This window comes from Rhinopithecus roxellana, chromosome 15, assembly GCF_007565055.1.
Source record: "Rhinopithecus roxellana isolate Shanxi Qingling chromosome 15, ASM756505v1, whole genome shotgun sequence".
Classification (NCBI taxonomy): Eukaryota; Metazoa; Chordata; class Mammalia; order Primates; family Cercopithecidae; genus Rhinopithecus; species Rhinopithecus roxellana.
The window spans coordinates 26,873,243-26,899,269 of NC_044563.1; the positions used below are offsets into that span (position 1 = coordinate 26,873,243).

The 26,027-nt window shown below is 37.2% G+C and overlaps 1 protein-coding gene across 3 annotated transcripts in view; it reads left to right on the forward strand.

Annotated features, from left to right (window-relative positions):
* The window catches only part of ANO3 (anoctamin 3), a 474,780-nt gene that overhangs the window by 418,928 nt on the left and 29,825 nt on the right, over positions 1-26,027 (forward strand). For all 3 annotated transcript variants that reach the window (XM_010389365.2, XM_010389364.2, XM_010389366.2), the window contains one exon: positions 16,404-16,440. In XM_010389365.2, coding sequence (XP_010387667.2) covers positions 16,404-16,440 — 37 coding nt within the window. The remainder of the gene's footprint in view (positions 1-16,403; positions 16,441-26,027) is intronic.

The window sequence follows — 26,027 nt, forward strand, 5'->3', positions numbered from 1 at the left end:
CCTTGGTGGAGGGGGTGTGCTTTGCTGGGGTGAAACCCAGTCTTCTGAGCTGCCTGGATTTCTCAGAATTAAGAGGATGAAAGGCTAAGTCTGCTGATTTATAGAAACTGCAGCCAACCCTGTCCCTAGGGACCCAGGCCCAGGGAGATCACAGTTCTGTCCCTGAGCCCCTGGCTGGAGTTATTGGAGTTCCTGCAGAGAGGCCCCGCCCAGTGAGGAGAAGACCTGAAGAGGTCCTCTGGCTGCAGTCTGCCACATTAGACTGTGTTTTGAGCTATGGGGGACACCTCTTGTGAACAAACCATCCAGCCTCCCTGGCTCCAGCACAGGAAAAGCACAGCCTGGAGCTATAGAGATGCCTGCCATCTTCCCCTGCCCAAGAAGCTTAGTGTGTTAGGCAGCTATTAGTCCCAGTGCTGGCTGCCATCCCTCCTTCAAAGAGCTCAAAGGACTTAGACAGCAGGCAGCTGCAGCTGTGGTGCTGGTGGCCCCTACCCCAAGGAATTCAGCAGGCTTAAGCAGATTCTTGTTGAGAGGCTGTTGAGAATCTGTGCAGCTCCATAGTTGGGACCCTAGTCCTGGGTGGCATGGTTTCACAAGTGGAATCTTCAAATCCATGGGTTGCAACAGTTCCATTGGAAAAGCACAGTTTCCCAGGCTGAGGAGCACGCTGACTCGCTGCCTCCCTTGGCTGGGGACGTGGGGGCTTCCCTACCACGTGTGGCTCTCAGGAGGGCCACCGCACCACAGTGCTGTTCCTTCCACTCCATGGGGCACAGCAACCGCCTGGTCCATTCTGATGAGAGAACGTGGATACCTTGGTTTGCAGGTGCAGGATTCACATGCTATTCACAGGTTCTTTTGGAGGGGAGCCTGCGATCCCCACTGCTTCTAGTCAGCCGTATTTGGCCCCGCCCCCACCACATTTTCTTCATCTATTCATCCATTGAAGGATATGTGTTAATTCCACATCTTCACTATTGTAAATTGTGCTGCAATAAACGTAGTAATTCAGATATCTCCTCAACATACTGATTTCATTTATTTGGATATATACCCAGGAGTGAGATTGATGGATCATATAGTAGTTCTCTTTTTTTATTTTTCTGAGGAAACTTCATAGAGTTTTCCACAGTGACTGTACTAATTTACAATTCCACCAACAGTGTGTAAGGGTTCCCTTTTCTTTGTATCCTAGCCAATGCTAGTTTACTTTGTATTTATTTATTTGAAACGGAGTTTTGCTCTTGTTGCCCAAGCTGGAGTGCAGTGGGGCGATCTTGGCTCACTGCAAACTCCACCCCTGGGTTCAAGCAATTCTCCTGCCTCAGCCTCCGGCGTAGCTGGGATTACAGGCATGTACCACCGCACCCAGCTAATTTTGTATTTTTAGTAGAGATGGTGTTTCTCCGTGTTGGTCAGGCTGGTCTTGAACTCCTGACCTCAGGTGATTCGCCTGCCTCGGCCTCCCAAAGTGCTGGGATTACAGGCGTGAGCCACCACGCCTGACCTACTTTGTATTTTTGATTCTAGCCGTTCTAACTGGAATGAGGTATCATCTTACTGTGGTTTTGATTTTCATTTCTGTGATGACTAGGGATGTTGATCTTTTTTTTTTTTTTTTTTTTTTTTACATACCTGTTGACCCTTTCAATGTCATTTTTTTGAGAACTGCCTATTAAAGTATTTTTCCAATTTTCTAATCAGGTTATTTGTTTTTTTGCTGTTATTTAAGTCCCTATATATTCTACATGTAAACCCCTTGTCAGATGTATAGTTGCAAATATTTTCTGCCATTCTGTAGGTTGACCGTTCATTCTATTGTTTCCTTTGCTGTGTAGAAGCTTTTTAATTTGATGTGGTCCCATTTATCTGTTTTTCGTTTTGTTTCCTGTGCTTTTTGCAGTCTTTTTAAAAAAACATCCTTGCCCAACCCAATGTCATACAGCATTTCCCCTATATTTTCTTCTAGTAGATTAATAGTTTTAGGTTTTACACTTAAGTCTTTAATTGCAATTGAGTTGATTTTTGTATATAGTGAAAGATAGTGTTGTTTTTTGTTTTTTGTTTTTGCATATAGGTATTCAATTTTAGGTCCTAGGCCTTTTTTCAATAGATGACTGTTACTGATTCAGTTTCCTCACTCATTATTGGAGTGTTCAGATTTTCTATTTCTTCCTAATTTAATCTTGGTAACTTGTATTTGTCAAGGAATCTATCCCGTTCATCTATGTTCATAAAGTGTTTGGTGTATAATTGTTCATAATAGTCTCATGATGGTTTGTATTTCTGTGATGTCACCTGTAATGTCTCCTTTTTCATCTCTGATTTTATTTATTAGTTCTTTTCTCTTTTTTCTGAGGTGAGTCTAAGGTTTCTCATATTTGTTAATCTTTTCAAAAAAAACTGTTAATTTCGTTGATTATTTTTGAAAACTTTGAAAGTCACTATTGTATTTATTTCTGCTCTAAGCTTTATTATTTACAATTTGGGGTTTCGTTTGTCTTTTTGTTCTACTTTTTTGAGCTGCATGGTCAGGTTATTGGGAATCTTTGTTTTTTATTTAGGCATTTATTTCTATAAACTTCTCTCTTAGAAATGCTTTTGCTGTGTCTCATAGATTTTGGTATGATGTGTTTCCAATCTCATTTGTCTCAAGTAATTTTTTAATTTCTCTCTTAATTTATTCATTGAATTATTGGTTATTTAGAAATACGCTGTTCAATTTTCATGTTTGTAAAATTTCTTAAGTTTTTCTTGTTTGTTTCCAGTTTTATAATATCGTGGTCTAAAAGGATACTTGATATGGTCTCTGTCTTCCTAAATTTCTTAAGACTAGTTTTGTGGCCTAACATGTGATCTGCCCTAGAGAATGTTCCATATGCAGTTGATTGAGAAGAATGTTTACTCTGCAGCTGTGGGTTGGAATGTTCTGTAAATATCTGTTATGTCCATTTGGTCTATGGTGTAGTTTAAGTCTAATTTTTTTTGTTGGTTTTCTATCTAGATTATCTATCCATTGTTGAGGGTGGGGTGTTGAAGTTTCCCACAATTGTATTGTAGTCTGTCTTTCTCTTCCTTTATATCTGATATTATTTGCTGTACATATTTGGGTGCTCTGGTGTTAGGTGCATATATATTTCCAATTGTTATACCCTCTTGTTGAATGGATCCCTATATCATTATATAATGATTTTTTTTTTTTTTTTTTGGTCTTTTAACAGTTTTTGACTTACAGTCTATTTCATCTGATATAAGTATGGCTCTTCCTGCTCACTTTTGGTTTGCATTTGCATGGAATATCTTTTTCCATGCCTTCACTTTCAGCCTGCCTTTGTCTTAATGGTGAGGTGAATCTTTTGTAGACAGCATACAGTTGGATATATATTTTTAATCCATTTGGCTACTCAGTATGTTTTAATTGAAGAATTTGTTCCATTTGTACTCACAGTTATCATTGATAGATAAGGACTTACTCCTGCCATTTAGTTAATGATTTCTTGGTTGTTTATAGATCATCTGTTTCTTTCTGTGTCTCTGTTTGTTTACCTCTGTGATTTGATGGTTTTCTGTGGTGCTATGCTTTGTTTTCTTCCTCTTTTCATTTGTGTAACTGCTGTAATTTCTTTCTTTCAGGCTACCATGGGGCTAACTTAAATAATCTTGTAGATATATTATTTTAAGCTGATAGTAACATAACTTTGGTCACATAAAAAATACCCTAGGCCAGGCGCGGTGGCTCACGCCTGTAATCCCAGCACTTTTGGGAGGCTGAGACGGGCGGATCACGAGGTCAAGAGATCGAGACCATCCTGACTAACACGGTGAAACCCCATCTCTACTAAAAATACAAAAATTAGCCGGGCGCAGTGGCAGGCACCTGTAGTCCCAGCTACACGGGAGGCTGAGGCAGGAGAATGGCGTGAACCCAGGAGGCAGACCTTGCAGTGAGTGGAGATGGCGCCACTGCACTCCCGCCTGGACGACAGAGCGAGACTCCGTCTCAAAAACAAACAAACAAACAAACAGAAAAAAATACCCTAGACTTTTTCCCTCCCCCATAATTTATATTCCTGTCGTTTAATTTTTACTTCTTTATCTATTAGGTGTTCTTAAGCCACTAATTCTGGCTGCTGTAGTTTTTTATTTGAATTTAAACCTTTCATACTAGATGATTGAAAGTTTACATAGCACCGTTATTTCAATGGATTATTCTGAGTTTGATTTATGAATTTGTATCTACTGTTAAGTTTTATGCTTTTACAAGTTTTCTTGACAATAATTATATTCTTTTTGTTTCCAATTGTAGCATTTTCTCTAGCATTTCTTGTAAGGCCAGTCTAGTGGTGATGAATTCCCTCAGCATTTGTTTGTCTGGATAGGCCTTTATTTCTCCTTCATTTCTGAAGGATAGCTTTGATGTATATAGTATTATTGCCTGACAGATTTTTTTTTTTTTTCCTTTCAGCACTTTAAGTATAACAACCTATTTTCTTCTGGCCTGCAAAGTTTCTGTTGAGAACTCTGCTGATAGTCTAATAGGGGCTTCCTTTATATATAACTTGAAAGTTTTTTCTTGCAGATTTTAGAATCTTCTCTTTGACTTTTGGCAGTTTAATTAATGAGTACTTTGAAGAGGATCATTTTGAGTTGAATCTAATAGGGGACTTTTGAGCTTCCTGAATCTATTCAGATATAAATACATCTCCCAATATTTGGGAAGTTTCTGTCTATTGTCCTGTTAAATAGGCTTTCTGTGTCTTTCTCCACCTCTTCTCTCTCTAATAATCCTATAATGGGAACATTTGTTCACTTAATGGTGTTTCATAAGTCTCATGGGCTTTCTTTATGCTTATTTGTTTATTTATTTTTCTCTGACTGGGTTATTTTAAAAGACCTGTATTCAAGCTTAAAAATATATTCTTTGATTCAGTGTGTTGTTAGAACTGTCAATTGTATTTTTTGTTGTATTTATTGAATTGTTCAGCTCCAAGATTTCTGTTTGGTTCTTTTTTATATATCTTTTTTGTTGTTGTTGTATTTCTCATTCAGATCATTAGTTATTTTTCTGATTTCATTGAATCATTTGTCTGTGCTCTCTTGTATCTCACTGCATTTTCTTAAGATCATTATTTACAATGCTTTTTCAGGAATTTCATAAATGTTCTTTTCTTTGGGGTCTGTCACTAGAGACTTACTGTGTTTCTTTGGAGGTGTCATATTTTCTTGCTGTTTTGTGTTTCTTGTGTCCTTATGTTGATATCTGCACATCTAGTGTAAATTTCTCTTTCTGGTTTTATAGAATAGCATTTGTAGGAAGAAACTTTCTTTGGTAGGTGGTCCCAGAGGAGCTTTGGCTTTGGTTCTGAGTGGAGTCTGTAATGTGATCTTCATGCTGTTTCTTTAGCTACAATACTTGTCAGTGATGTCTGTGATGTTGTCTCAGAAGCCTAGTGTATGGCTGACTATAAGGGCAATAATGTGGTTTTGCTTGGGGCTGGGGCAGCAGGCTGGATGTTAGCCAGACAAGGAAGCTGCAGAGGGCCAACAAGCTGTCTGGTGAGTTTCCTCCAGAGGCAGTGGCCATTTCCAGAGTGACTATCAGAAGCCAAGCACAGATGCTCATGGGTGCAGTGGCACTGGGTGGTTTTGCAAAGTTCTGTCTGAAGGGACAGGATCACCCCAGGACCACCTGTCAGGCCATAGAGGAACATGCATGCACTTGAGCCAGGCAGGCTATAGCAAGCTGTCCTGGGGATACTGCTGCTGCAGGACCCGCTTTCAGGCTGTACATGAACATATGCAGGCACTGGGAGGGGAGCCAGTCAGGTTGAAGCAGTTGCTTCTGGGGTGTATTCACCATAGGACTGGCTGTCAGGCTAGGTATAAGCACTCACAGGGTTGGCAGACAGTGCAGCATAGGTGCACATGGATGTGATGGCTAGCAGGCTGTTCAGCAGCTTTCCTGCTGTGCAGGTTCACCTGTTTATTGGAAGGTTGTGACACACGCCACATGGGTTTGGATGCCAGGGTCTCAGTCTTCCAATCTGGCCTATGTTCTGGGCAGCTGAGGTCATGGTACTGTAGGCACTGTGGTAGTATGATGGCAGGGCCTGAGGAATGGAAAGTCGGTAGCTGCTGATCCCCAGGGCAAGACACACTGTATACATGGGTCCAGGTTCAAAATAGTACTGTACCATAGCAGCCTAGGTCACAGTGTGGGAGATGCTCACGGTGGGCTCTTACAATGAAGCAATGCAGTTGCACAGACCTTGGCTACTCTCCAGACTGGATTTGAGGCCTCTGAGGATTAGGGTCTCTCCTGTAGCAAGTATTGCTGGTGTTTGTGGTGGCAATGGGGACCACTGAGGATCTTTGGCTTATGTTTTCTCCATAGGAAGAAATCCCCCCCGACTCTAAGCTAATTCTGGTAAGGAAGAGACAGTGGTAGAGGTAGGGTATCTTCCTCTCTCTCTATGGTATCCTTGGTGTCTGTACTCCACATAGATTTTACCATTCCTCTGGTGCTGCCTAGCACACTACTTCAGTCACTTTAGTTACAATATAGTGGTTTATTTGTTGCTTTGGTTCCTTTTTGTTGGGGAAGGATGAGTGCCAGGTAACCGTAGTCAACCTTCTTTCTGACATCACTCTCTACATTTCTTTTTTTTTTTTTTTTTTTTGAGATGGAGTCTGGCTCTGTCGCCCAGGCTGGGGTGCAGTGACCGGATCTCTGCTCACTGCAAACTCCGCCTCCCGGGTTTACGCCATTCTCCTGCCTCAGCCTCCCGAGTAGCTGGGACTACAGGCGCCTGCCACCTCGCCTGGCTAGTTTTTTGCATTTTTTAGTAGAGACGGGGTTTCACCATGTTAGCCAGGATCGTCTCCATCTCCTGACCTCGTGATCCGCCCGTCTCGGCCTCCCAAAGTGCTGGGATTACAGGCTTGAGCCACCGCGCCCGGCCACTCTCTACATTTCCATTCTATTCTATTTATATTATATCCTGTAAAAAGAATGTAACTTTTTCTGATCGTTTGAATATTTATCTCTGTATATAGGTGTTGATTTATAATCAGAAAAAAACCTTGCTTTTAAAACGTCCTACTATTTATATAAAATGAAGAACAAATTAGGAATGAAATGCATTTTCTGTCTTTTTTTTCTTTACTTTATGAGTTATCCATATAACCACAGCCATATAAGTAGCAACATTAGGTCACTTTTTGAGTTTTGTCTTTTGCCAAGTAAAGAAAAGATTTATCAGTGGATGCAGCATCCCAGCACATATACACCATATTCCTTCTGTTCTCATGTGTGCTTCCCTCTCTCCCCTGGCTTTCACAATACTGTCCAAGCTTCTGTCAGTATATTACACACACACACACACACACACACACACACACACACACACGTTTTTCAGTTCTTCAATGGTGCCTTTACTAAAATCACTCGACTTTGGACAAAAGCAAAGCAGAAATTTCCTATTTGATCTGTGTAATGCTGGCGATATCACTTAACATCTATGAGCGGTAATTTCTGGATCTTTTAAATGAGGGAGATAAAAATAACACATAGGGATATTGAAAGATTAAATGAGTAACCTCTCTAGTGCATAAAAGATGGTAATAAATGTTAACTTTCTCTACACTTGCTGCCCTTCGATATTTTAAAATTTCATTTCCCTTTATAAGACTACCTATACTCATATTTCCAATCGCAAAATACCAACTTTTACTTTTCTCCATTTTCTTCATCTTTAAGTTTGATCATTTGTTTCTCTTCAATTCAAGATATGAAAACAGTGACAGTCTTTTCTTTTTTCTTCCTAAATTCTTTATATCACATCTGCATTGATTGGTATTCATTTTTTACTCTTTTTAAAAAAAGTTTTCTATTACCCATTCATAAATATTTAAATGCTCAGGGCCATCTTTGGAGAGAAAGAGAATCACTGTTTTGTATTTTTCCTTTATATCAAATATGTCTAGTAATATGAAAAAGTTTTTAAACATTTTTAATTAATTCATGCAGAAATCATACCACTATGATAATTTTCAGTAATCTTATTTTTAAAATGTCTTACTCTTTTTAATGTCCTTTTAAGGTATGTAATTATTTTATCTTTTATAGCTATGAATTATAAAATCAGCACATTGATATTACAAAAAGTAGTGAAGTATAAAAACGTTGGAAATGCTAAATAAAAGCCACTTTCCTCAATTCATAATGCCACCCATCTCCCTTCTTACTGTAAACCTAATGGTACCTGTTGAGGTAATCAGTGTTAATGTAGGTTGGTACCAAAGTTATTGCGATTCTTGCCATTGAAAATAATGGCAAGAATCGCAATTACATTTGCACCACCCCAATAGTTTCATGTCCCTTAATTATCTTCTCCTCCCATTAATTATTATTGCCTTTATAGAAACACCCTGTGTTTCTGTTTTTTTGTTTTGTTTTGTTTGGTAATTTGTTGCAAAGATATACTGATCTTCAAAAACATCTTGAATAGATTAATGAACTGGCTTAATATTTTTGAAGACAGGGAAAGGAAAATGAAGAAGCCAAATATGGTTAATTAAGTTTTACTTTAGAAGGCAAGCATGACAGCTCCTAGAACAGAAACTCCAGGTCCAAGATTCAGTACTTAGTTTCCACCTTATAAAATAACTATATTCTCAAATAAGCTGAAAACTTGTCAGACAGACCTCATGACAGAACCTGCATTTGAACAGAATGGGAGGTTTATCCTCAAATGTTTTCCTACAAAATAGTTCTTTTTTAAATTTTTTTAAAAATTTTTTTGAGGTGGAGTCTCATTCTGTTGCCCAGGCTGGAGTGCAGTGGCGAGATCTTGGCTCACCACAACCTCTGCCTCCTGGGTTGAAGCGATTATCAGCCTCCCGAGTAGCTGGGACTACAGGCACGTGCCATCACACCCAGCTAGTTTTTGTATTTTTAGTAGAGATGGGGTTTCACCATGCTGACCAGGCTGGTTTTGAACTCCTGACCTCGTGATCCACCCGCCTCGGCCTTCCAAAGTGCTGGGATTACAGGCATGAGCCACTGTGCGCAGCCCAAAATAGTTCTTTATATTATCACTGACATTGCAGAAATCAAGATATGGCTGAAATTTTCATTGTTGAACCAGACTCCAGTTTTATATTATTCCAGTTACTTCTTAATGTTCAATCCCTTAAACTCTCACTCTTCTCCACCTCCTACCCCCTTCTCAGTTACCACACCTTCCCTGGAATCACAACTGGTTCTCATACCTACGGCTTTCTCTTTCTCTTATAAAGTTCCAATACAACTTGCTCTTAAGTTATTTGTTTAATGAGGCTTAATGTATTATTTCCTCCAAAGCACTTGCATTTTACAGAAAACAAAGGCTGAACTCAGAAGGCAAGTGAGGAGAGTATTATTTGAATCATAGAAGCAACCTTTTGAGAGCCTCAACATCTCACCAGCTCCACTTAATTGAAAACTAGAACCCATGTAACTTCTTAGTGCTATAAAACAATCATAGTTCCTGGGAGAAACCAGAAGCTACCTCCTATTTTTGTAAATATCTATTTCTACTTATTGGGCAATTTAGCATAAAGATTCAGGGATTTTGAGAAGTGGAATAGACCATAAATATTTCTCCTTTGCTTTTGCAACTAACTCAGGAGAAGATTATAAAATGAATTGAGTGCAAAGGAAGTGAACTATAATACAGCCAACATAAACAATGTAAGAAGATGGTTATATTCCTCAGATTTAATTAGTATAAAATAACAATGATCTTCTGAATTTATGCATTCTCTTTCTATTCAGGATGTTAAAGCACATCACAGATTATTAAATAGCCCTCTGATTCACCTGAATATACAGGATTAACCTGCGGATTTAATCAAGTAGGGCTAGATTAAAACCATTAATGTGAAATATTATACCATCAAAAGTATTCATTTAGAAAATGAAATGCTACCTTTTGTTATGCTATTTTCAGACCAAAACAAAATAGACAGCTAATAAAAATATGCTTTTTGGTTGTTAATAGATTGACTACAGGATCCCTGTACCATCATTTTCTCCAAATGAAGGACTTAGATTAATATTTTATTGATCAAAATTGCTTTTCAAATATAATCCATGTACATAGAATTACAAAATATAGACATGGAAAAATAGTTTAAATCAGTCAGACTTTTTTTTTTTTTTTTTGATTAGGAACTTTTAACATAGTTCTGTTTCTGTACATAGCCAGAAACCTTAAACTAGTCCTTAATTATTTATTTTATCTCCTTAACAGTATCAGTGACTAACTGTTGTGAATTTTGCTTCTGTAACATTTTTCTTATTCATTTTTGCTCATCATCCTTGCTTCTCCTTCCTTAGTTCAGCTAGTTGTCATTTTTAGCTTGGACAGTTGCAGCGGGCTTCCAACTGGTTAGTCTTCCTGTCTCTAATCTAAACTCTTCCTGTCTCTAATCTAAACTCTTCCTATATCCCTTTCACAGGACTATTGGAAGAATCTTTTTTATATAGTAAATGTGATTACCATGTGCTTGAGGCTGTTTAATGGGTTTCTATTGTATTTACTGGGTATAAATTCTAAGTTCATTAGCCTGGCCTGGGAGGCCCTCCATTGTTTAAAACCACTTTTCCGTTCTCTTTTTGGCAAAAATTGTCTCTTGCTACATCTCTTTCCAATCACTCTGTACTCCAAGCTACAGAACCACTTTTGCTTGTCCCCCAGGGAACTTTGCTGTAACCCTGTCTCTTTCTCCACAGTGCTTCCTGGAATGCCATTCTTAATTTGTCTTCTTGGTGAATATCTCTTTATCTTTGAAAATTACAGTTAAGGGTCACTTCCTTCATAAAGCATTTTTTTCAATAACGTATGTAGAATTGAATTTTGTGTTTATTCTTCTCGCAGGGTGTTTGGACATTATTCCTCCAATCAGATTCTTCTGAAGAATTAAGCAATCCATTTTGTGAATATTCTTCTGTTACAGTGCTTAGGATATGTCATTTCTCCCGTTATCAGAGTGTAAGCTCCTTATGAACAAGGACTGTAGCTTCCTCATTTTTGTATGTCCAAGTCTTTAAATAAATGCGAAATATTTTATTCACCACCTAGCATCTTGCTTACTGTATGTGCTCAAAATTATTTTTTGTTATTGGGATCATATTTTTAATGTATTTCAAGTTTGCAGCACTTAGTTTAATTTACACTTATAACCAAAGACTATACATTTTCTAAACATTTCAAAATAGGTGGATCATAGCATTCCTAAATAAATATTTAACTGGGGAGAAAAATATGGGCTAAAACAATCAAAATTTGGTTACAAGTTCACTTACAGGTCATGAAAGTAATTTAAAATAGTATTTTCTATTTTTACTATGCATCAAATCACCTGGAACACTTTTGAAAAACTAAAGATTCTTTTTTATTTTTAATTTTTTTGTTTTTTGAGATGGAGTCTCACTGTGTCTCCCAGGCTGGAGCACAGTGGCAGGATCTCAGCTCACAGCAACCTCTGCCTCCTCTATTCAAGCGATTCTCGTGCCTCAGCCTTCCAAGTAGTTGGGGGCACATCACCTCACCTGGCTAATTTTTGCATTTTTAGTAGAGATGGGGTTTCACCATATTGGCCAGGCTGGTCTCGAACTCCTGACCTCAAGAGATCCACCCGCCTCAGCCTCCCAAAGTGCTGGGATTACAGGCATGAGCCACCACACCTGGCAAAAAAACTATACAGATTCTTGAGTCCTGTTCAGAATCTCCTTTGTTGGGCTAAGAAATCTGTATTTAAAACAAATCATTCAAAGATACTCTCTAGTAATTCTTATCCAGCCAACCCCTCAAACAGCATTAGAAAATCATTAATTTAAGAGAGCTAAGGTAATTTCGATGCACAATCAAGATCAGAAATTACATCTTCCAAAATTAAATTACACATAATTTAATTTAACAATAGTTAAAATATCAATGTATTATTTTTAACATCCCTTTTTCAGGCATATAGCTAAACAACTACAAAGACAGAATTTGAAATTGAGAATTGCTCTTTCCTAAGCCTACCGTTTTTCTTCTTTATTTTGCTACCCTCAGAAAATGATATGCTACTTTAAGGTATCAAAAGTAGCATGGTACTATTGTATCAGGATATGTTACTAAAAATATTTTAATGAAAATTAAATATGCAAAATTATTCCAAAAATGCATATTCTTGTTGCTTGACAATTCAACTTTAACTAATTTTACCTGTTACAGCAGCATGACAGTTGCCTGGCCTCATGATTAAAGGGTAACTTTTGAGAAATTTATAGAAACATCAGAATAGAAGTACTCTTAGAGTTTGAAAAATCTGGAATTAGTCTAATTAAATCATTTCAGCATGGTGAAATTCTTTTTATCAAAAATTAAAATGTTATTAAAGTCAAATTTTATAAATATTAAATTAAATTTTATTAAAATTAAACTAAAATTAAAATTTTAATTAAGTCTAATTAATTTTTAAATGAAGTAATGAACTCCTTTTGGTTTTCCTCCTCTCATTTTAAAATCCATGTACCATGCACAGAGCACTCTATAACAAAAAAAGAAGAATTCCTATCTACATTTGGCTAATGTAAGTACTCCATGTAGGTTCTGGACTTTTCTCCCTTGTTGATCCATTCCCATCTCTAGAGTCCAGAGCATACATGCCTATACTTCTTTCACAGGCCTGATCACTGAAGGCCTCAAAATACACCTAACCTTCCTTAATATCTGGTTACCACTGGTTACCAATTACAATGCAAATAGGCTATTGGGGATTGGGATGGATCAAAGGGTTGGACCATGCATCTTAACCAAGAAAAGAGGTAATGTCAAACGACTCATCTCATAAGAGGATTGGCTTTTTAATAAATGTATTTGTTTAGTTTGTTCATGTCTATGTCCATAGTTTCTAGAAATTCAGACAAGTAGATTACTGGAAAATGGCAGGCTCTTTTCAATTCTGTAAAAGCTTGGAGTTTATTTTCACAGTGAAGGCTGAATTGTGGGGCCATGACTAAAAGACAAAAAGTTCTAAGACCCATGTAGAACCACCTATTATGCCCCCTCACAATAACCATGTCCTTTTCCTGCCTTTGCTGTTCTTTTTCTCCCAAACTGGTTTTTGCATAACACTCCAAACAAGGCATTACTGGGAAGATGGTGAAGTCTTAGCTGAGAATGAATTCTAAAATCCTTACCATGGCCTACTGTGCACTGAAAAAGTGTTTCCCTGTGAGATCGCAATGACTCATCTCTTACTACTTCACTGTCTTATTGCTGCCACTCCTTTCTCTCTAACTTCCCTGCCGTTCATGAAATACATCAAGTCCGTGCCAGTCTCAGAGCACTGGCATTCCCGTTTCTGTGTCTCAAAGATACTTAGCTGAGATTTCTGCTTGGCTCCCTCCCTCATTGCATGCACTTCTCTGCTCAGATGCTACCCTCTTGAAGAGGCTTTTCTGAATACTCTATAAAACAGTACTCTGTGTCTACCAAAACTCTCTATCCACTCTGCCTGCTTTATTTTCCCTCAGAGCACTTTTCATCTCCTAACCAATTACATATTTTTTTGCCGTTTATCTCTACCCACTGACATTTGAGTCCCGTGAAAGTAGAGATTATGTCTTTTTGATTCAGGTTTGTTTGGTTTCTAAAACACTAACTGATGCACTAGAAATTGATGATTAATATATTAACCTAATTAATGTATATGAATAAGAGAATTTCAGCTTACTAAATGCGTCAGTGGCTGATTTTTTAAAGTATAGGTTCTCCAATGTGTTATCCTGTGTGTATCAGGTAGGGCCCAGCCCTGAAGCCCTTTGTTGTCTTCCCCAACAAGCATTTACTCATTCCACTTTACACAATCACACACACATGCACACATTCACAGCTTGTTTGTACTGCCAAAGTGATTGCTGCCAGACACCATACAGTTGGATATATTTAAGTCATTATTTACTTTGTAGTCTGTAGTTTGAGATCTAACAATTCACTCTGCTTGAACTGATTTTGTAGTTCATCAGTGATGTTGCCAGTCAGCCATAGCATTTGGGCCTTGGATGATGCGGGTTTGCAAATACCCCAGAAAGTCTTCCAAAAGCATTATGGCATCTTTTGTAATTTATAGCTTTCTTCCCAGTGTTATTGTAACCCCCTAGTGCATCAGTTGCAGATATTTCCATCCTAAGTTTGCAAAGTGACTCTATGTGCTAGATATTAAGACAAAAATTTGAACAGGACTGGGCGTGGTGGCTCATGTCTGTAATCCTAGTACTTTGGGAGGCTGGGGCGGATGAGGAATTTGAGACCAGCCTGGGCAACATGCCCAAAAGCCATCTCTGAAAAAAAAAAAAAAAAGAAAGAAAATGAGCCAGGCATCATGGCGGTGTGTACCTGTGGTTACAGCTACTTACTTTGGAAGCTGAGGTGGGAGGATCACCTGAGCCCAGGAAGTTGAGGATGCAGTGAGCTCTGATCATGACATTGCACTCCAGCCTGGGCGTTAGAGTCAGACTTTGTCTCAAAAATAAATAAATAGTTAAAAAGGAAATCGTTTATGTGACAAGGCACGACGTAGTTGGTGCTAGACAACCAAGATAGTCAATCCTGACTTTGCTACCTGCTTAGTAGAGTTGTCTCACCACTAAGGTGCCTGACATTCTAGGACTTAGTTTCTTCTTCTGTAGAATGGGAATCATTCTCTAGAATGGGGATCTATGTAACAAAATTGTTGTTAAGGAATAATAATATATGTAAAGCACTGTTTGGCACAAGCCAAATGGCAATTATTTAACTAGAACTAACTTTCAATCCCCACAAAGGAACTCGACTCAGTGCTAGAGTCATAGTGGGTGCTCAAGTACTATTTTTTGGGCGATCGAGTCTATCCTATTGTACTCCTTGGAGACCCTGCTATGTTTATCTCACTTAATAAATAGGACATGAAAAAGAACCCGTTATAGTAGGAATCACTTGGTGTTCATGAGTTCACAGTAATCTTATCCTAAAATTTGAAAATAATAGTTTGTGTATAGCTAAAACAAAAACAAAGACAAAAAACCTGCACTAGGAGGAGAATGAGAGTATTGTACTCAGTGTAATCTTTCTGTCTCCAGATAACACTTTAAATCTTAGGAAGGGGCAGATTTAAATCACAGCTGAGTAATGACAGTCATTTTACTGAAAGAACTCTCAGAGAAGGTGAACAACTTTTAATATGTCCAGATGCATACTTTTAATTTTTCATGCCAATAGGCAAAGTTATTGGAAATGATAATCTAAACAATATTTTATGGAATTATGTGGTTATGAGGTAATAGTCAAATGCACATACATATACCCACAAGTACTTCTGTCTATAGCGAATACTTTCCCAACTATATTTACTTGGAATGTTGTGAAATGTATGCCCTTTCCTTGAGTCTATGTAAATATTGGTCAGAGTATACAGCAGAAGGGAAAAGATGGCAGAAGAGGAAAAATATTATCAGGAAAATCTATTGTGACTTACAGATTCAACAGATTTGACTTATGCATCTGTTTTAAATAACTACAAAAACAAATTTGTTCTTTACAAATACAAATGTATACAGTCTTTTGTCATAGTTTAGAAATTTCTTTATCAGTAGTACAGAATTCAGACTTCCACTTCACCTTCCAGTGTAGTAAAAAAAAACTATGATTTTTTTTTTTTTTTTTTTTTTTTTTGAGATGAAGTCTCCCTGTGTCGCCCAGGCTGGAGTGCAGTGGCGCGATCTCCACTCACTGCAAGCTGCGCCTCCCAGCTTCACGCCATTCTCCTGCCTCAGCCTCCTGAGTAGCTGGGACTACAGGAGCCCACCACCACGCCCAGCTAATTTTTTTGTATTTTTAGTAGAGACAGCGTTTCCCAGTGTTCGCCAGGATGGTCTCTATCGCCTGACCTCGTGATCCGCCTGTCTCGGCCTCCCAAAGTGCTGGGATTACAGGCGTGAGCCACCTTGCCTGGCCAAAAAACTCTGTAATTTTGAGCTCAAATCTCAGCTCAGCCATTGATTAGCTGAATGACTTTTAGGGACTTTTTCTCATTTATTGATTTACAAAATGAAAATGAAGATAGCTACCAGAAAAAATGCATTATTACAGATTACAAGTGTATCTACACACACATATATGTTCACTCACATTTACATTCACATGTATATCAATTTCATTCATGTATGTATATATAAAACCTTACATGCTAAGTTTCAATACGTTTCTATTTAATGTAAAATATAACCACTGTATAACATACATTATAGATGTTTTTTCAAATAGTGTAAATACCAGCCTTTTCCAAAAGAGAAGAATAATGTTCACTATGTATTCTCTTTATTTCAGGCTTATGAAAAAATTGCTTACCTCCTCACCAATTTAGGTAAGTCCATTTTTCTTCACTCTTTAGTCAGAAAATAACATATGGGCATGTCAATCTGTAATTACTTTATATAATGTAGCATTTTAATAACTGCAATTATTTAAGTATTTACCAATAAAAAGGAGGGGGTAGTACAGGAAGTTGGTCTATATTGAATAATGAGAGAGAGGCAATGCATGTACTTACAAAATATTTTTACTAGAAATCAGCACACCTACTTCTTCCTACTTAGGAGTGCTTGCTTCTCCAACTTTTCAGTTCTTTGGGTTTTTCCTCAATATTTATTTTTTATCAAAGTGTTATACTACATGTACACATTTTAAAATCCAAAACAGTATTAAGAGATTTACAATGAAAACCAATCCTTTACCACATCACCCATTCCTAGTTTCTATGCCAGAGGAACTACTTTTTAACTGTTTTTCCTTTCTTTTTTTTTTTTTTTTTTAATGGAGTCTTGCGCAATCGCCCAGGCTGGAGTGCAGTGTTGCGATCTCGGCTCACTGCAAGCTCCGCCTCCCTGCTTCACGCCATTCTCCTGCCTCAGCCTTCCGAGTAGCTGGGACTACAGGTGCCCGCCACCACGCCCTGCTAATTTTTTGTACTTTTAGTAGAGACGGGGTTTCACCGTGTTAGTCAGGATGGTCTCGATTTCCTGACCTTGTGATCAACCCGCCTTGGCCTCCCAAAGTGCTGGGATTACAGGTGTGAGCCACCACACCTGGCTACTTTTTAACATTTTTATCTGTTTTTTTGTTGTTGTTGTTATTTCCCACCGTGTTTCCATGTAATATCCTTCTATTGCCATTATTGGATTTTATCTTTTGATAGCTATTGCCTTCCCATTATAAAAGTATGAATTATTAAGACTTAGGTCTTAATGTTCCCTGCAGTGCCCTGTCCCCTCACACTCCGTCTTTCATTATCTGATAAACACAGTTATTTCTCCTCCTTTCAAGGTGGATATATCAGCATTTTTAGCCAAATTAATCATTAGTCTTCACATCATTATGTCTCTGTAACTATTTTCATACCTACAACACGGTATATTCTATAATTGTGTATGTGTTTTGTACCATTTCTGTAATTTTTAAGCTAATAATGACCCCTTTGTTTGCTTTTTTTTAACATACTTTTCTTTATCCCAAAGGTTTTGCCAAGACTCCTAAATTTTCTCTGAATATATTCAAACACATCGAGTATTATACAAACTTGATTTTCTTCTTAGAGTTACCAGTCTCCAACTGTCTCCTCCAAACTAGATGGGTTATTTTCTAGGCTTGTAGCCAACTGCATCTAGACTTAACTTTCATAAGCACTCTGGGAATTCCGTTTATATTTTTCTATAATTTGGATACTATTTACTAAATCCTATGTCTTATTCCTTCTTGGCTCAATTCCTTATTTTGCTATTTGTAAGTAAGCTTCTTAAAACTTTGTGTATCTGAAAATGTCTCTATTCTAGCCTCAAACTTGTCATCCAGTGTTCCTGGGTATGAAATTCTATGTTAGAAATACTGACCCATTTGAATTTTGAAGGAACTTCATTTTCTTCTGGATTCCAGCATTGTTACTGAGAGCTCTACTACCATTCCTATTCGCAGTCCTTTGCACAGGACCTGTTTTGATTTTTTTTTATTTGTTTATACTCTAGCATAATTTTGAATCTTTTCTCATTTTGAGATTTCACAATGATGTACTTTGGTGAAAACCTTTTATCATCTGTTATGCCGGATACTTAGTGCATCCCATCAATTATTGATATCCACTGTGTCCTTTGGGAAGTAGACACTGAGATGGAGTTTGTAATGCAAGAGATTTCTTAGGGGAAAACTCCTGAGGAAGGGAGCAGGACTGGATAAGAAGAGCCTCAGACAACAATGTGGATCTGATGGTTTTAACCAATCCAATGGAGAGCTCTAGAACAAATATTTCAAATAAAGATTTAGAGGAATCCAACATTGGATATAATTGAGTATAATTGGCCAAGACTTAGTACCCCTCTCATTCTGAGTCACTGGTTGGTTGTTGCTTGGGAAGAGCAAGACCTGAGCATAAAAGCTGAGGCATAGGATGAGGGTGGAAACAGCTAGAGGCTTGGAAACAGCTGGAGGCTGTCAGCTAGACTGTACTCCTTGCACCTGAACAGCAAGTTCTTACTGAGGGGAAATCCTAGTGGCAAACTTCCACTGCTGCCATAATCTGATAACTCAGAAACTTCACTTCCAGGAAATTTTTGTATATTCTTTGTTAAATAATTTCCTTCTTTTAAAAATCTTTCTGAAACTCTTTACGTTCAGATGTTTCTTATCATATTCAATAGTTATTTTTTTCTTTCTTCATTTTCTATTATTTTTGTTGGGATTTCTTCAAGATAACCTCAACCTTATCTTCCAAGTATTCTCGTGAATATTTTATATTGGCTCATGCTTTACATTTTCTAGAGTTATTTCCTGTTCTCTGAATGTCCTTTTTCTATGTCATCCATTTCCAGCCTCACAGATGCAGTGTCTGAAGTAGGCAATATAATGTAATTGTTAAGAGCGTCAGCTCTACAGTGAGAATGCATGAGTTGAAATCTTTGCACCATAACTTACATTATCAGTAGTTGCACAGTAATAATCAGTTATTTTATTCTCTTGGTTTCTCAAATTCTTTTTTTTATATATATATACAAGGAGATAGTGTCTGTGCTCTGGAGGTAACACTGGAGAAACAATGTTGTGAAAGGGGAAAACAGCAGACTTTGGAGCTGGATATAGCAATGAACATTTGGATTGCCCCATTATGACTGTGTAACTATCAGCAAGCTTTTTCCTCTCCCTGTTCTCTCTTCTTCTCCACTCCTTCTCCTCTTCTTCCCACTCTTTCTCCTCCCTCTGCTTCTCCTTCTTCTTTACTTTTTGGGTCTTTGGTTCCTCACTGGTAAAATGACAATAATAATAGTTCCTATTTCACCATTGTATGTTGGCTGCCTGACACATGACAGGTGGTTCAATAAATAGCAATGATCCAGTTCATTGTTCTTCCAACCCTTTGAGCTGCATTTTCTTCAGTTGGGTAACAAAACACTAGCTCTGTTCCTTACATTCATTTGCTTTTAAAGTACCCTATACCCAGGATTGAAGCAAATCTAAGGAGAATGATTTGGGGAAATCATAATTAATAGTAGGAAACAGAACAGTTATATGTGCTAAGTACCAAGAAATGTCTAAGTTTTCACTTGATATTTGATTTTTTCCTCTATAACCCGGTGATGATTTATGTCTGTTGATTCGTCATTTAACTAATAATGGACTATATTAGTTTAAATGAATAAAAATATTGATAGTTTGATTAAAATAATAGAATCTATGTTGTGTCTCTGTGTGTGTGTGTGTGTGTGTGTGCGCGCGCCTGACATTATATTCTGTTTAATTTTTGGCTGTGCTAATTTGTGCTTCAAAACACAAATGAAAAATTAAGTTTTACTTCTCAGAAGAGGTCATATGCTATTTAAATAATTCTTTAAAACTTTCTGTTTCTTGATTTATTTTTTCCAAATATTTTCAAAAACTACAAAGCAAAAAAGATAAAGCTTAAATTCTATTACATTTGTTTTTTAACATGGGAAAAATTAAAAGCATTTACTTTAAAGTGATTTTTTTGAACTTTGGTTTCATGGTTGTTGAGAATTAGATCAGGATGGCTGTTAGTTGTTCTTAATAATGAACTGTCTATGTTAAAGATAAATTGGGATTCGAAGGAACAAATTAAGCCAACTAATGAAAAGAGTTTTGACTTTGTCAAACAGGGGTCAAAAGTACCTCACAGTGTTACAGTCATAACACACAGTAACTTTCTACTATATACACTATTAATTCCAAGGAACAGAGAAATTAACAGTAAAAAGCAAGGACTAATTACCTTACTGGGTGACTGCATCTCATAACTAGCTTTTCATCCATAACTAGCTTCATTAGGTAAAAAGTAAGAGATATTTTGGCCAGAAATATGTTATCCTAGAAATAGCACCTATATCCTTAGTGTTCAGTATTTGATTCCTCCTCTGAGTTAAAAGCCAATTCAAAATGATCCACAATGTGCTATATTTGTGAATGGAATGGTGTTGAAGAATAAAAGTTTTCTTCCTGGCAGCATAGACCCTAGATTAAACCTCAAAGTTATCATCATTGCAGTAACTTCCATTGTTTCAGTTTTCTCTTGCCACATAGCCATTTACTCCAAACTTAGTAGCTCAGGACAACAACTTATTATTTTTAATGATCCTACAATTTAGATTAGGCCCTGCTATGTGATTTTTCTCCTCCATGTGGTGTCTACTTGGGCTGGTGTGTAAGAGGTCCTCTTCCATCACGTCTGTTTCCTCATACGGAATTATTGGGATAGCTGGTGTCTTCCACCTTCTTCTCCTCTATGTATCTCTACCTGCCTAGTTTGCTTATAGCAGTATAATAGGACATCTTACATGTCAGCTGGCTTCCAGGAAGACAAGCCCCTATACACAAGTGCTTATCCAGCTTCTGCTTGCGTTTTGCTTGCATATCCAGTCTCCTCTTGGTGAAGGCAAGTCAGAGTCAAGGTTGGAGGCAACTACACTAGGGTATGTATACTTGGAGGAGTGGTTCACTGTGGACGCAGGTTTAAATGCAATCAATGTAACAATACTCCACTTCTAGCAAAATGCCTTTCTGCTGGGAACATTGTAATCTTCATCAGAATATGTAAAGCAACTGAGTAGCACTCAACATATCTCCAACTTGGTACATCATCTTACTACCATTTAGAATGATTTCTCCCAGTAAAATCTTAGTAACCTTTTCTGGTATCAGAGCTTGCTTCTGTGAAACCTTTGTTGACTTATTGATCCTTCACTCTACAATGTTCCTTTAGCTGTTTGTGATTCCTTTCGTTACTGCATCTATTACATTATTCTGATCTATTATCTATCTAATCTATCAATCTATCTATCTATCTATCTATCTATCTATCTATCTATCTATCTACTAAAAAATTCTTACAGCCAAGAAATGAATGTACTTACTTCTGATTCTTTCAATTCTTAGGTACAAAGTTTGGCATGCATTCATTCATAAAAGAAATATGTGTGGAGGACCTAATATTTTAGACAATGTGATAGGGAGACAGACCATTAGACTATCAAGATGCCTTATTTCTTTAATAAACTGTTGAATTAAATCTGCTATTTTTTGTTTCTTTTGAGACAGAGTTTCACTCTTGTTGCCCAGGCTGGAAGGCAATGGCGCAATCTCGGCTCACCGCAACCTGCACCTCCCAGGTTCAAGCAATTCTCTTGTCTCAGCCTCCCGAGTAGCTGGGATTACAGGTGCGCACCACCACACCTGGCTAATTTTGTATTTTTAGTAGAGACGGGGTTTCTCCATGTTGGTCAGGCTGGTCTCGAACTGCCAACCTCAGGTGATCCACCCACCTTGGCCTCCCAAAGTGCTGGTATTACAGGCATGAGCCACCACACCAGGCCTAAATCTGCTATATTTTATCTAGGAATTTCCAATGAGATTTTAAGTAAAAATAGTTTGTAGATTTTTACTTGCCCTGTCTTTGAGGGGTTTTAGTGTCAGAAATTATGCAAATCTCACAAATAACAAGAAGATAGGTTCAGTCCCCATACCATAGCATCGAGTGTAGATAGTATCAAGTGTAGATAGTATCAAGTCTGTTCCAGTATGAAATAGCAGCCCAGTACACACTTGTCAGAAGAGTGGATGAAAATTTAATAATCATAAATATGTTAAGAATGGCCCACAAATAAATGGTGGAATATAACATTTAGAGGTATGTGGTTCTCCTTATATAATTAAGAATTGTAAAAAACAGAGTTTAAAACTTTAATTTTCTTGACAATGTTTTAAAGTATTATTTTTCTTCACTGGCATTTCTCACAGGACAATTTGGAGCACTTTACATCTTCAGTTTGGCCTCTCATAGAAGGGTCACTTTAGTTGGCCACATAGATTCCTGCATTATTGTCGCTTGACATTAATCAGGAAAACATGAACTTTCAGAGAAAGTCTTATTTTGGGAGGTTGAAGTCTATTACTAAATCCTATTTTAGGATATCCAAACTACCCAAACACTTCTCTTGTGTACATGTGGCTTTTATTCTCACACAGTTTTATAAAAACCAGTTTATAAGGCATTTAGATAATTATGTACTCTTTAGTTTGTTACAGGCCTAACCACTCGTTACTGTATTAAACCAAAACTCTCTCCCCCTAATTGTTAAGTTTTTGGGCCTTGAAGGCATTTAGTCTTATGCTACTAGACTTAGTCGAGATACAGTTTTATTTTCTTTTATTACATTGTTGAGTAAGGAATTCTGTGGTAAATTTATAAATGAAAGTGGGTTATAGTGTCCTTGCATTGGCCTTGTTCTGCTATGCTGTGTTAAGCCAATATAACATTAGTCTTACCAAGCAAGTTGAATTACTTTAATTATTTTACATTTTTCTGAAATATACAAAAGGCAAATTTGTTATTTAATTAGAGTTTCATAGAATCAACCCATGTGACTATCCAGACATTATGTCATTCTGAGGTAGATGTTTACTTTTTTTTTTTTTTTTTTTTAGTTAATTCACTGATAATTAGTTTTTTGAAGAGTACCTACTTATTTCTGAGCCATTTTTTCAAAAGTCCTATTTGTGTAGGTAGTTGTTTATTATATATAAGTGTTTTGTCAACTGAAAATTATTGATAGGATGTTTAGCAATGTTAATCTCTTCAGTGAAGTGTTTATACATCTTTTATTTGGGGTGGTGGACTCTTCTCTCTTTTCTTATAACTGGACTTCATAAATGTTAGTCAATATTACATGTTCAAAAATCATTCTATCTATTTTATTGAAGATTTTAAAACATTTTATTGTTGATTTTTACTCTTTCATTTTACTTTATTTCTGTTTATTTTATTGTTCTTGTAGCTTCTTTGAAGGAAAAACTAAAATATTTGTTTCTATATAAGGCAATATTTATACATTAAAAATAAATAAAATAGTGAGAATCATGATCAATATAACAAATGGAGAAGAAAAGATAAAACAAATCATTAAACAAATTTTTAAAAGTGTGTTTGTATTTATCTCCAGATCTATCTATCCATCCATCTTTCAATTATCTATAAGAATAATTGCCATTTGAAAACTGGGACACAGATTGAACTTCAGAAAATAAAATCCAGCTAGATGATAATGAAAAGAAACACAACTACATTTAAAAAGCTGAAAAATGACTGACACTCACGGAGTAAGAGCATATATCAAGAAAATAGTAACAATAAAATCAAATGTCACCAGGTAATATTAGGGAAACTAGAGGGAAAGAGGAATACTTCATACTAGTAAATGAACTAACATGTCAGTATAATAATCATGATCTCTATGCATTTTTAACAAGCTTTAAAATACAGATAGCAAAAAAATGATAGAAAAGAACAGAAAAATCCATAGTCAAAACATAAGTAAAGATATACAGTATTTAAGCCAGGCATGGTGGCTCACGCCTGTGATCTCAGCACTTTGGGAGGCCGAGGCAGGAGGATCATTTGAGGTCAGGAGTTCAAAACCAGCCTGGCCAATATGGTGAAACCCTGTCTCTACTGAAAATACCTCCCCACCAAAAAAAGTTAGCCAAGCGTGGTGTCGGGCGCCTGTAATCCCAGCTCCTCGGGAGGCTGAAGTAGGAGAATCACTTGAACCCGGGAGGTGGAGGTTGCAGTGAGCCAAGATCACCAAGCTACAATCCAGCCTGGGCGATAGAGTGAGACTCCATCTAAAAAAAAAAAAAAAAAAAAAAAAAAAAAAAAAAAGATACACAGTGTTTGACTATCATATCTAACAACCTTCTTTAAAAATATGTACAAACCAGACCGGATGCGGTGACTCACTCCTGTAATCCCAGCACTTTGGTAGGCTGAGGTGGGCAGATCACCTGCAGTCAGGAGTTCGAGACCAGCCTGGCCAACATGTTGAAACCCCATCTCTACCAAAAAGTACAAAAATTAGCTGGGCATGGTGGCACATGCCTGTCATCCTAGCTACTCAGGAGGCTGAGGCAGAGGTTGTAGTGAGCCAAGATTGTGCCATTGTACTCCAGCCTGGTCAACAGAGTGAGACTCCCATCTCAAGAAAGAAAAAAAAAAAAAAAAATATATATATATATATATATATAATGTATATATTTTATATATATAATACATGTCTGTATGTATACACACACACACACACAAACCATATGCCCAACAGGAAAACAAATATTATTTTCATGCACTTGATACATTGACAAAACTTATCTACACAATTTAGCCACAAATGACATAGAAACTTTTTGCCTCAAAGCAGAAATCAGGCGGAACACATTTGTGGACAATGCTGAAATAAAATTAGAAATGAAGAACCAAAAATAATCTACACAATAAAAATTACCTAAAAATCGACATCCTCTTTTCTAAATAAGTTTTGTGTTAATAAACTAAATTTATAAACTAGAGAGAAACAACAGTGAAAGCATGACATGTCAAAATCTGTGGGGACAGGTTCTTACTGACTGTTCTTACTGAGGCACACTTGCCAGTCACCTTCTGGGTGGCCCACAGACCCTTCCTACTTTTGGCACCTACCACCTTTGAACTTGGAGTTCCCCAGGACCTCTTTCTTCCTCCTTCCATGTGATTGGGCTCGTGCATACGTTTAGCTTATGTTTTCCTTAAAGGAGATCCTATTTTCTATCTTGACTGAATTCTTCAACTACGTTAAAATATGTGTTAGATGAGACATTTCTATTTTCTATCACTCATTTGAGTACTAGATAGGAGCTAAGGCTGCAGTACATAAGGCTGTCCTTATTTTTTTCTTTTAATCATTATAAAACCATAAGATGTTAGAGTTGACGGGATTTTTATAAATCATCTTGTCTAAATCTCTTATTCTACAGATGACAAAACTGACTGCAAAAAAACGTGAAGAGACCTGCCTGAGATTACCTGCCAGTCAGGTGTAAGGCTGAGATAAGAGCTCAGCTCTCCTGACTGATATAGCCCTCTTTTCTCTTTACCATTCCACTTGTGTCTGTACACAAAATACTCATTCTTCAAAGAACTCTGTAGACAGTTTAGACCCTTATATTGAGTATAGACAGTTTGAGTGAATGATTGATCCATTAGGTATGGTTACTGCTAAATGATGATAGCAGAGAGACTCCTGAAAATCTTCATGTATTAATAACTTACTTTTGTAGCTGTGGGGAAAGTCCAAAGATTATCTTATGAAGTCCTTTCATCAAGTGTGAACAGTAGATATTATTCACATTTTACAGATACAGATGCTAGAAATCAGCAAAACTAAGTCCTCATAGAACTAAAAAACTTGGCCAAGTATGGTGGCTCACACCTGTAATCCTAGCAATTTGAGTGGCCGAGGTGGGCAGATTGCCAGAGGTCAGGAGTTCGAGACCACCCTGGCCAACAGGGTGAAACCCCCACTTCTACTAAAAACACAAAAAATTAGCCGGGCATGGTAGCAGGCACCTATAATCCCAGCTACTTGGGAG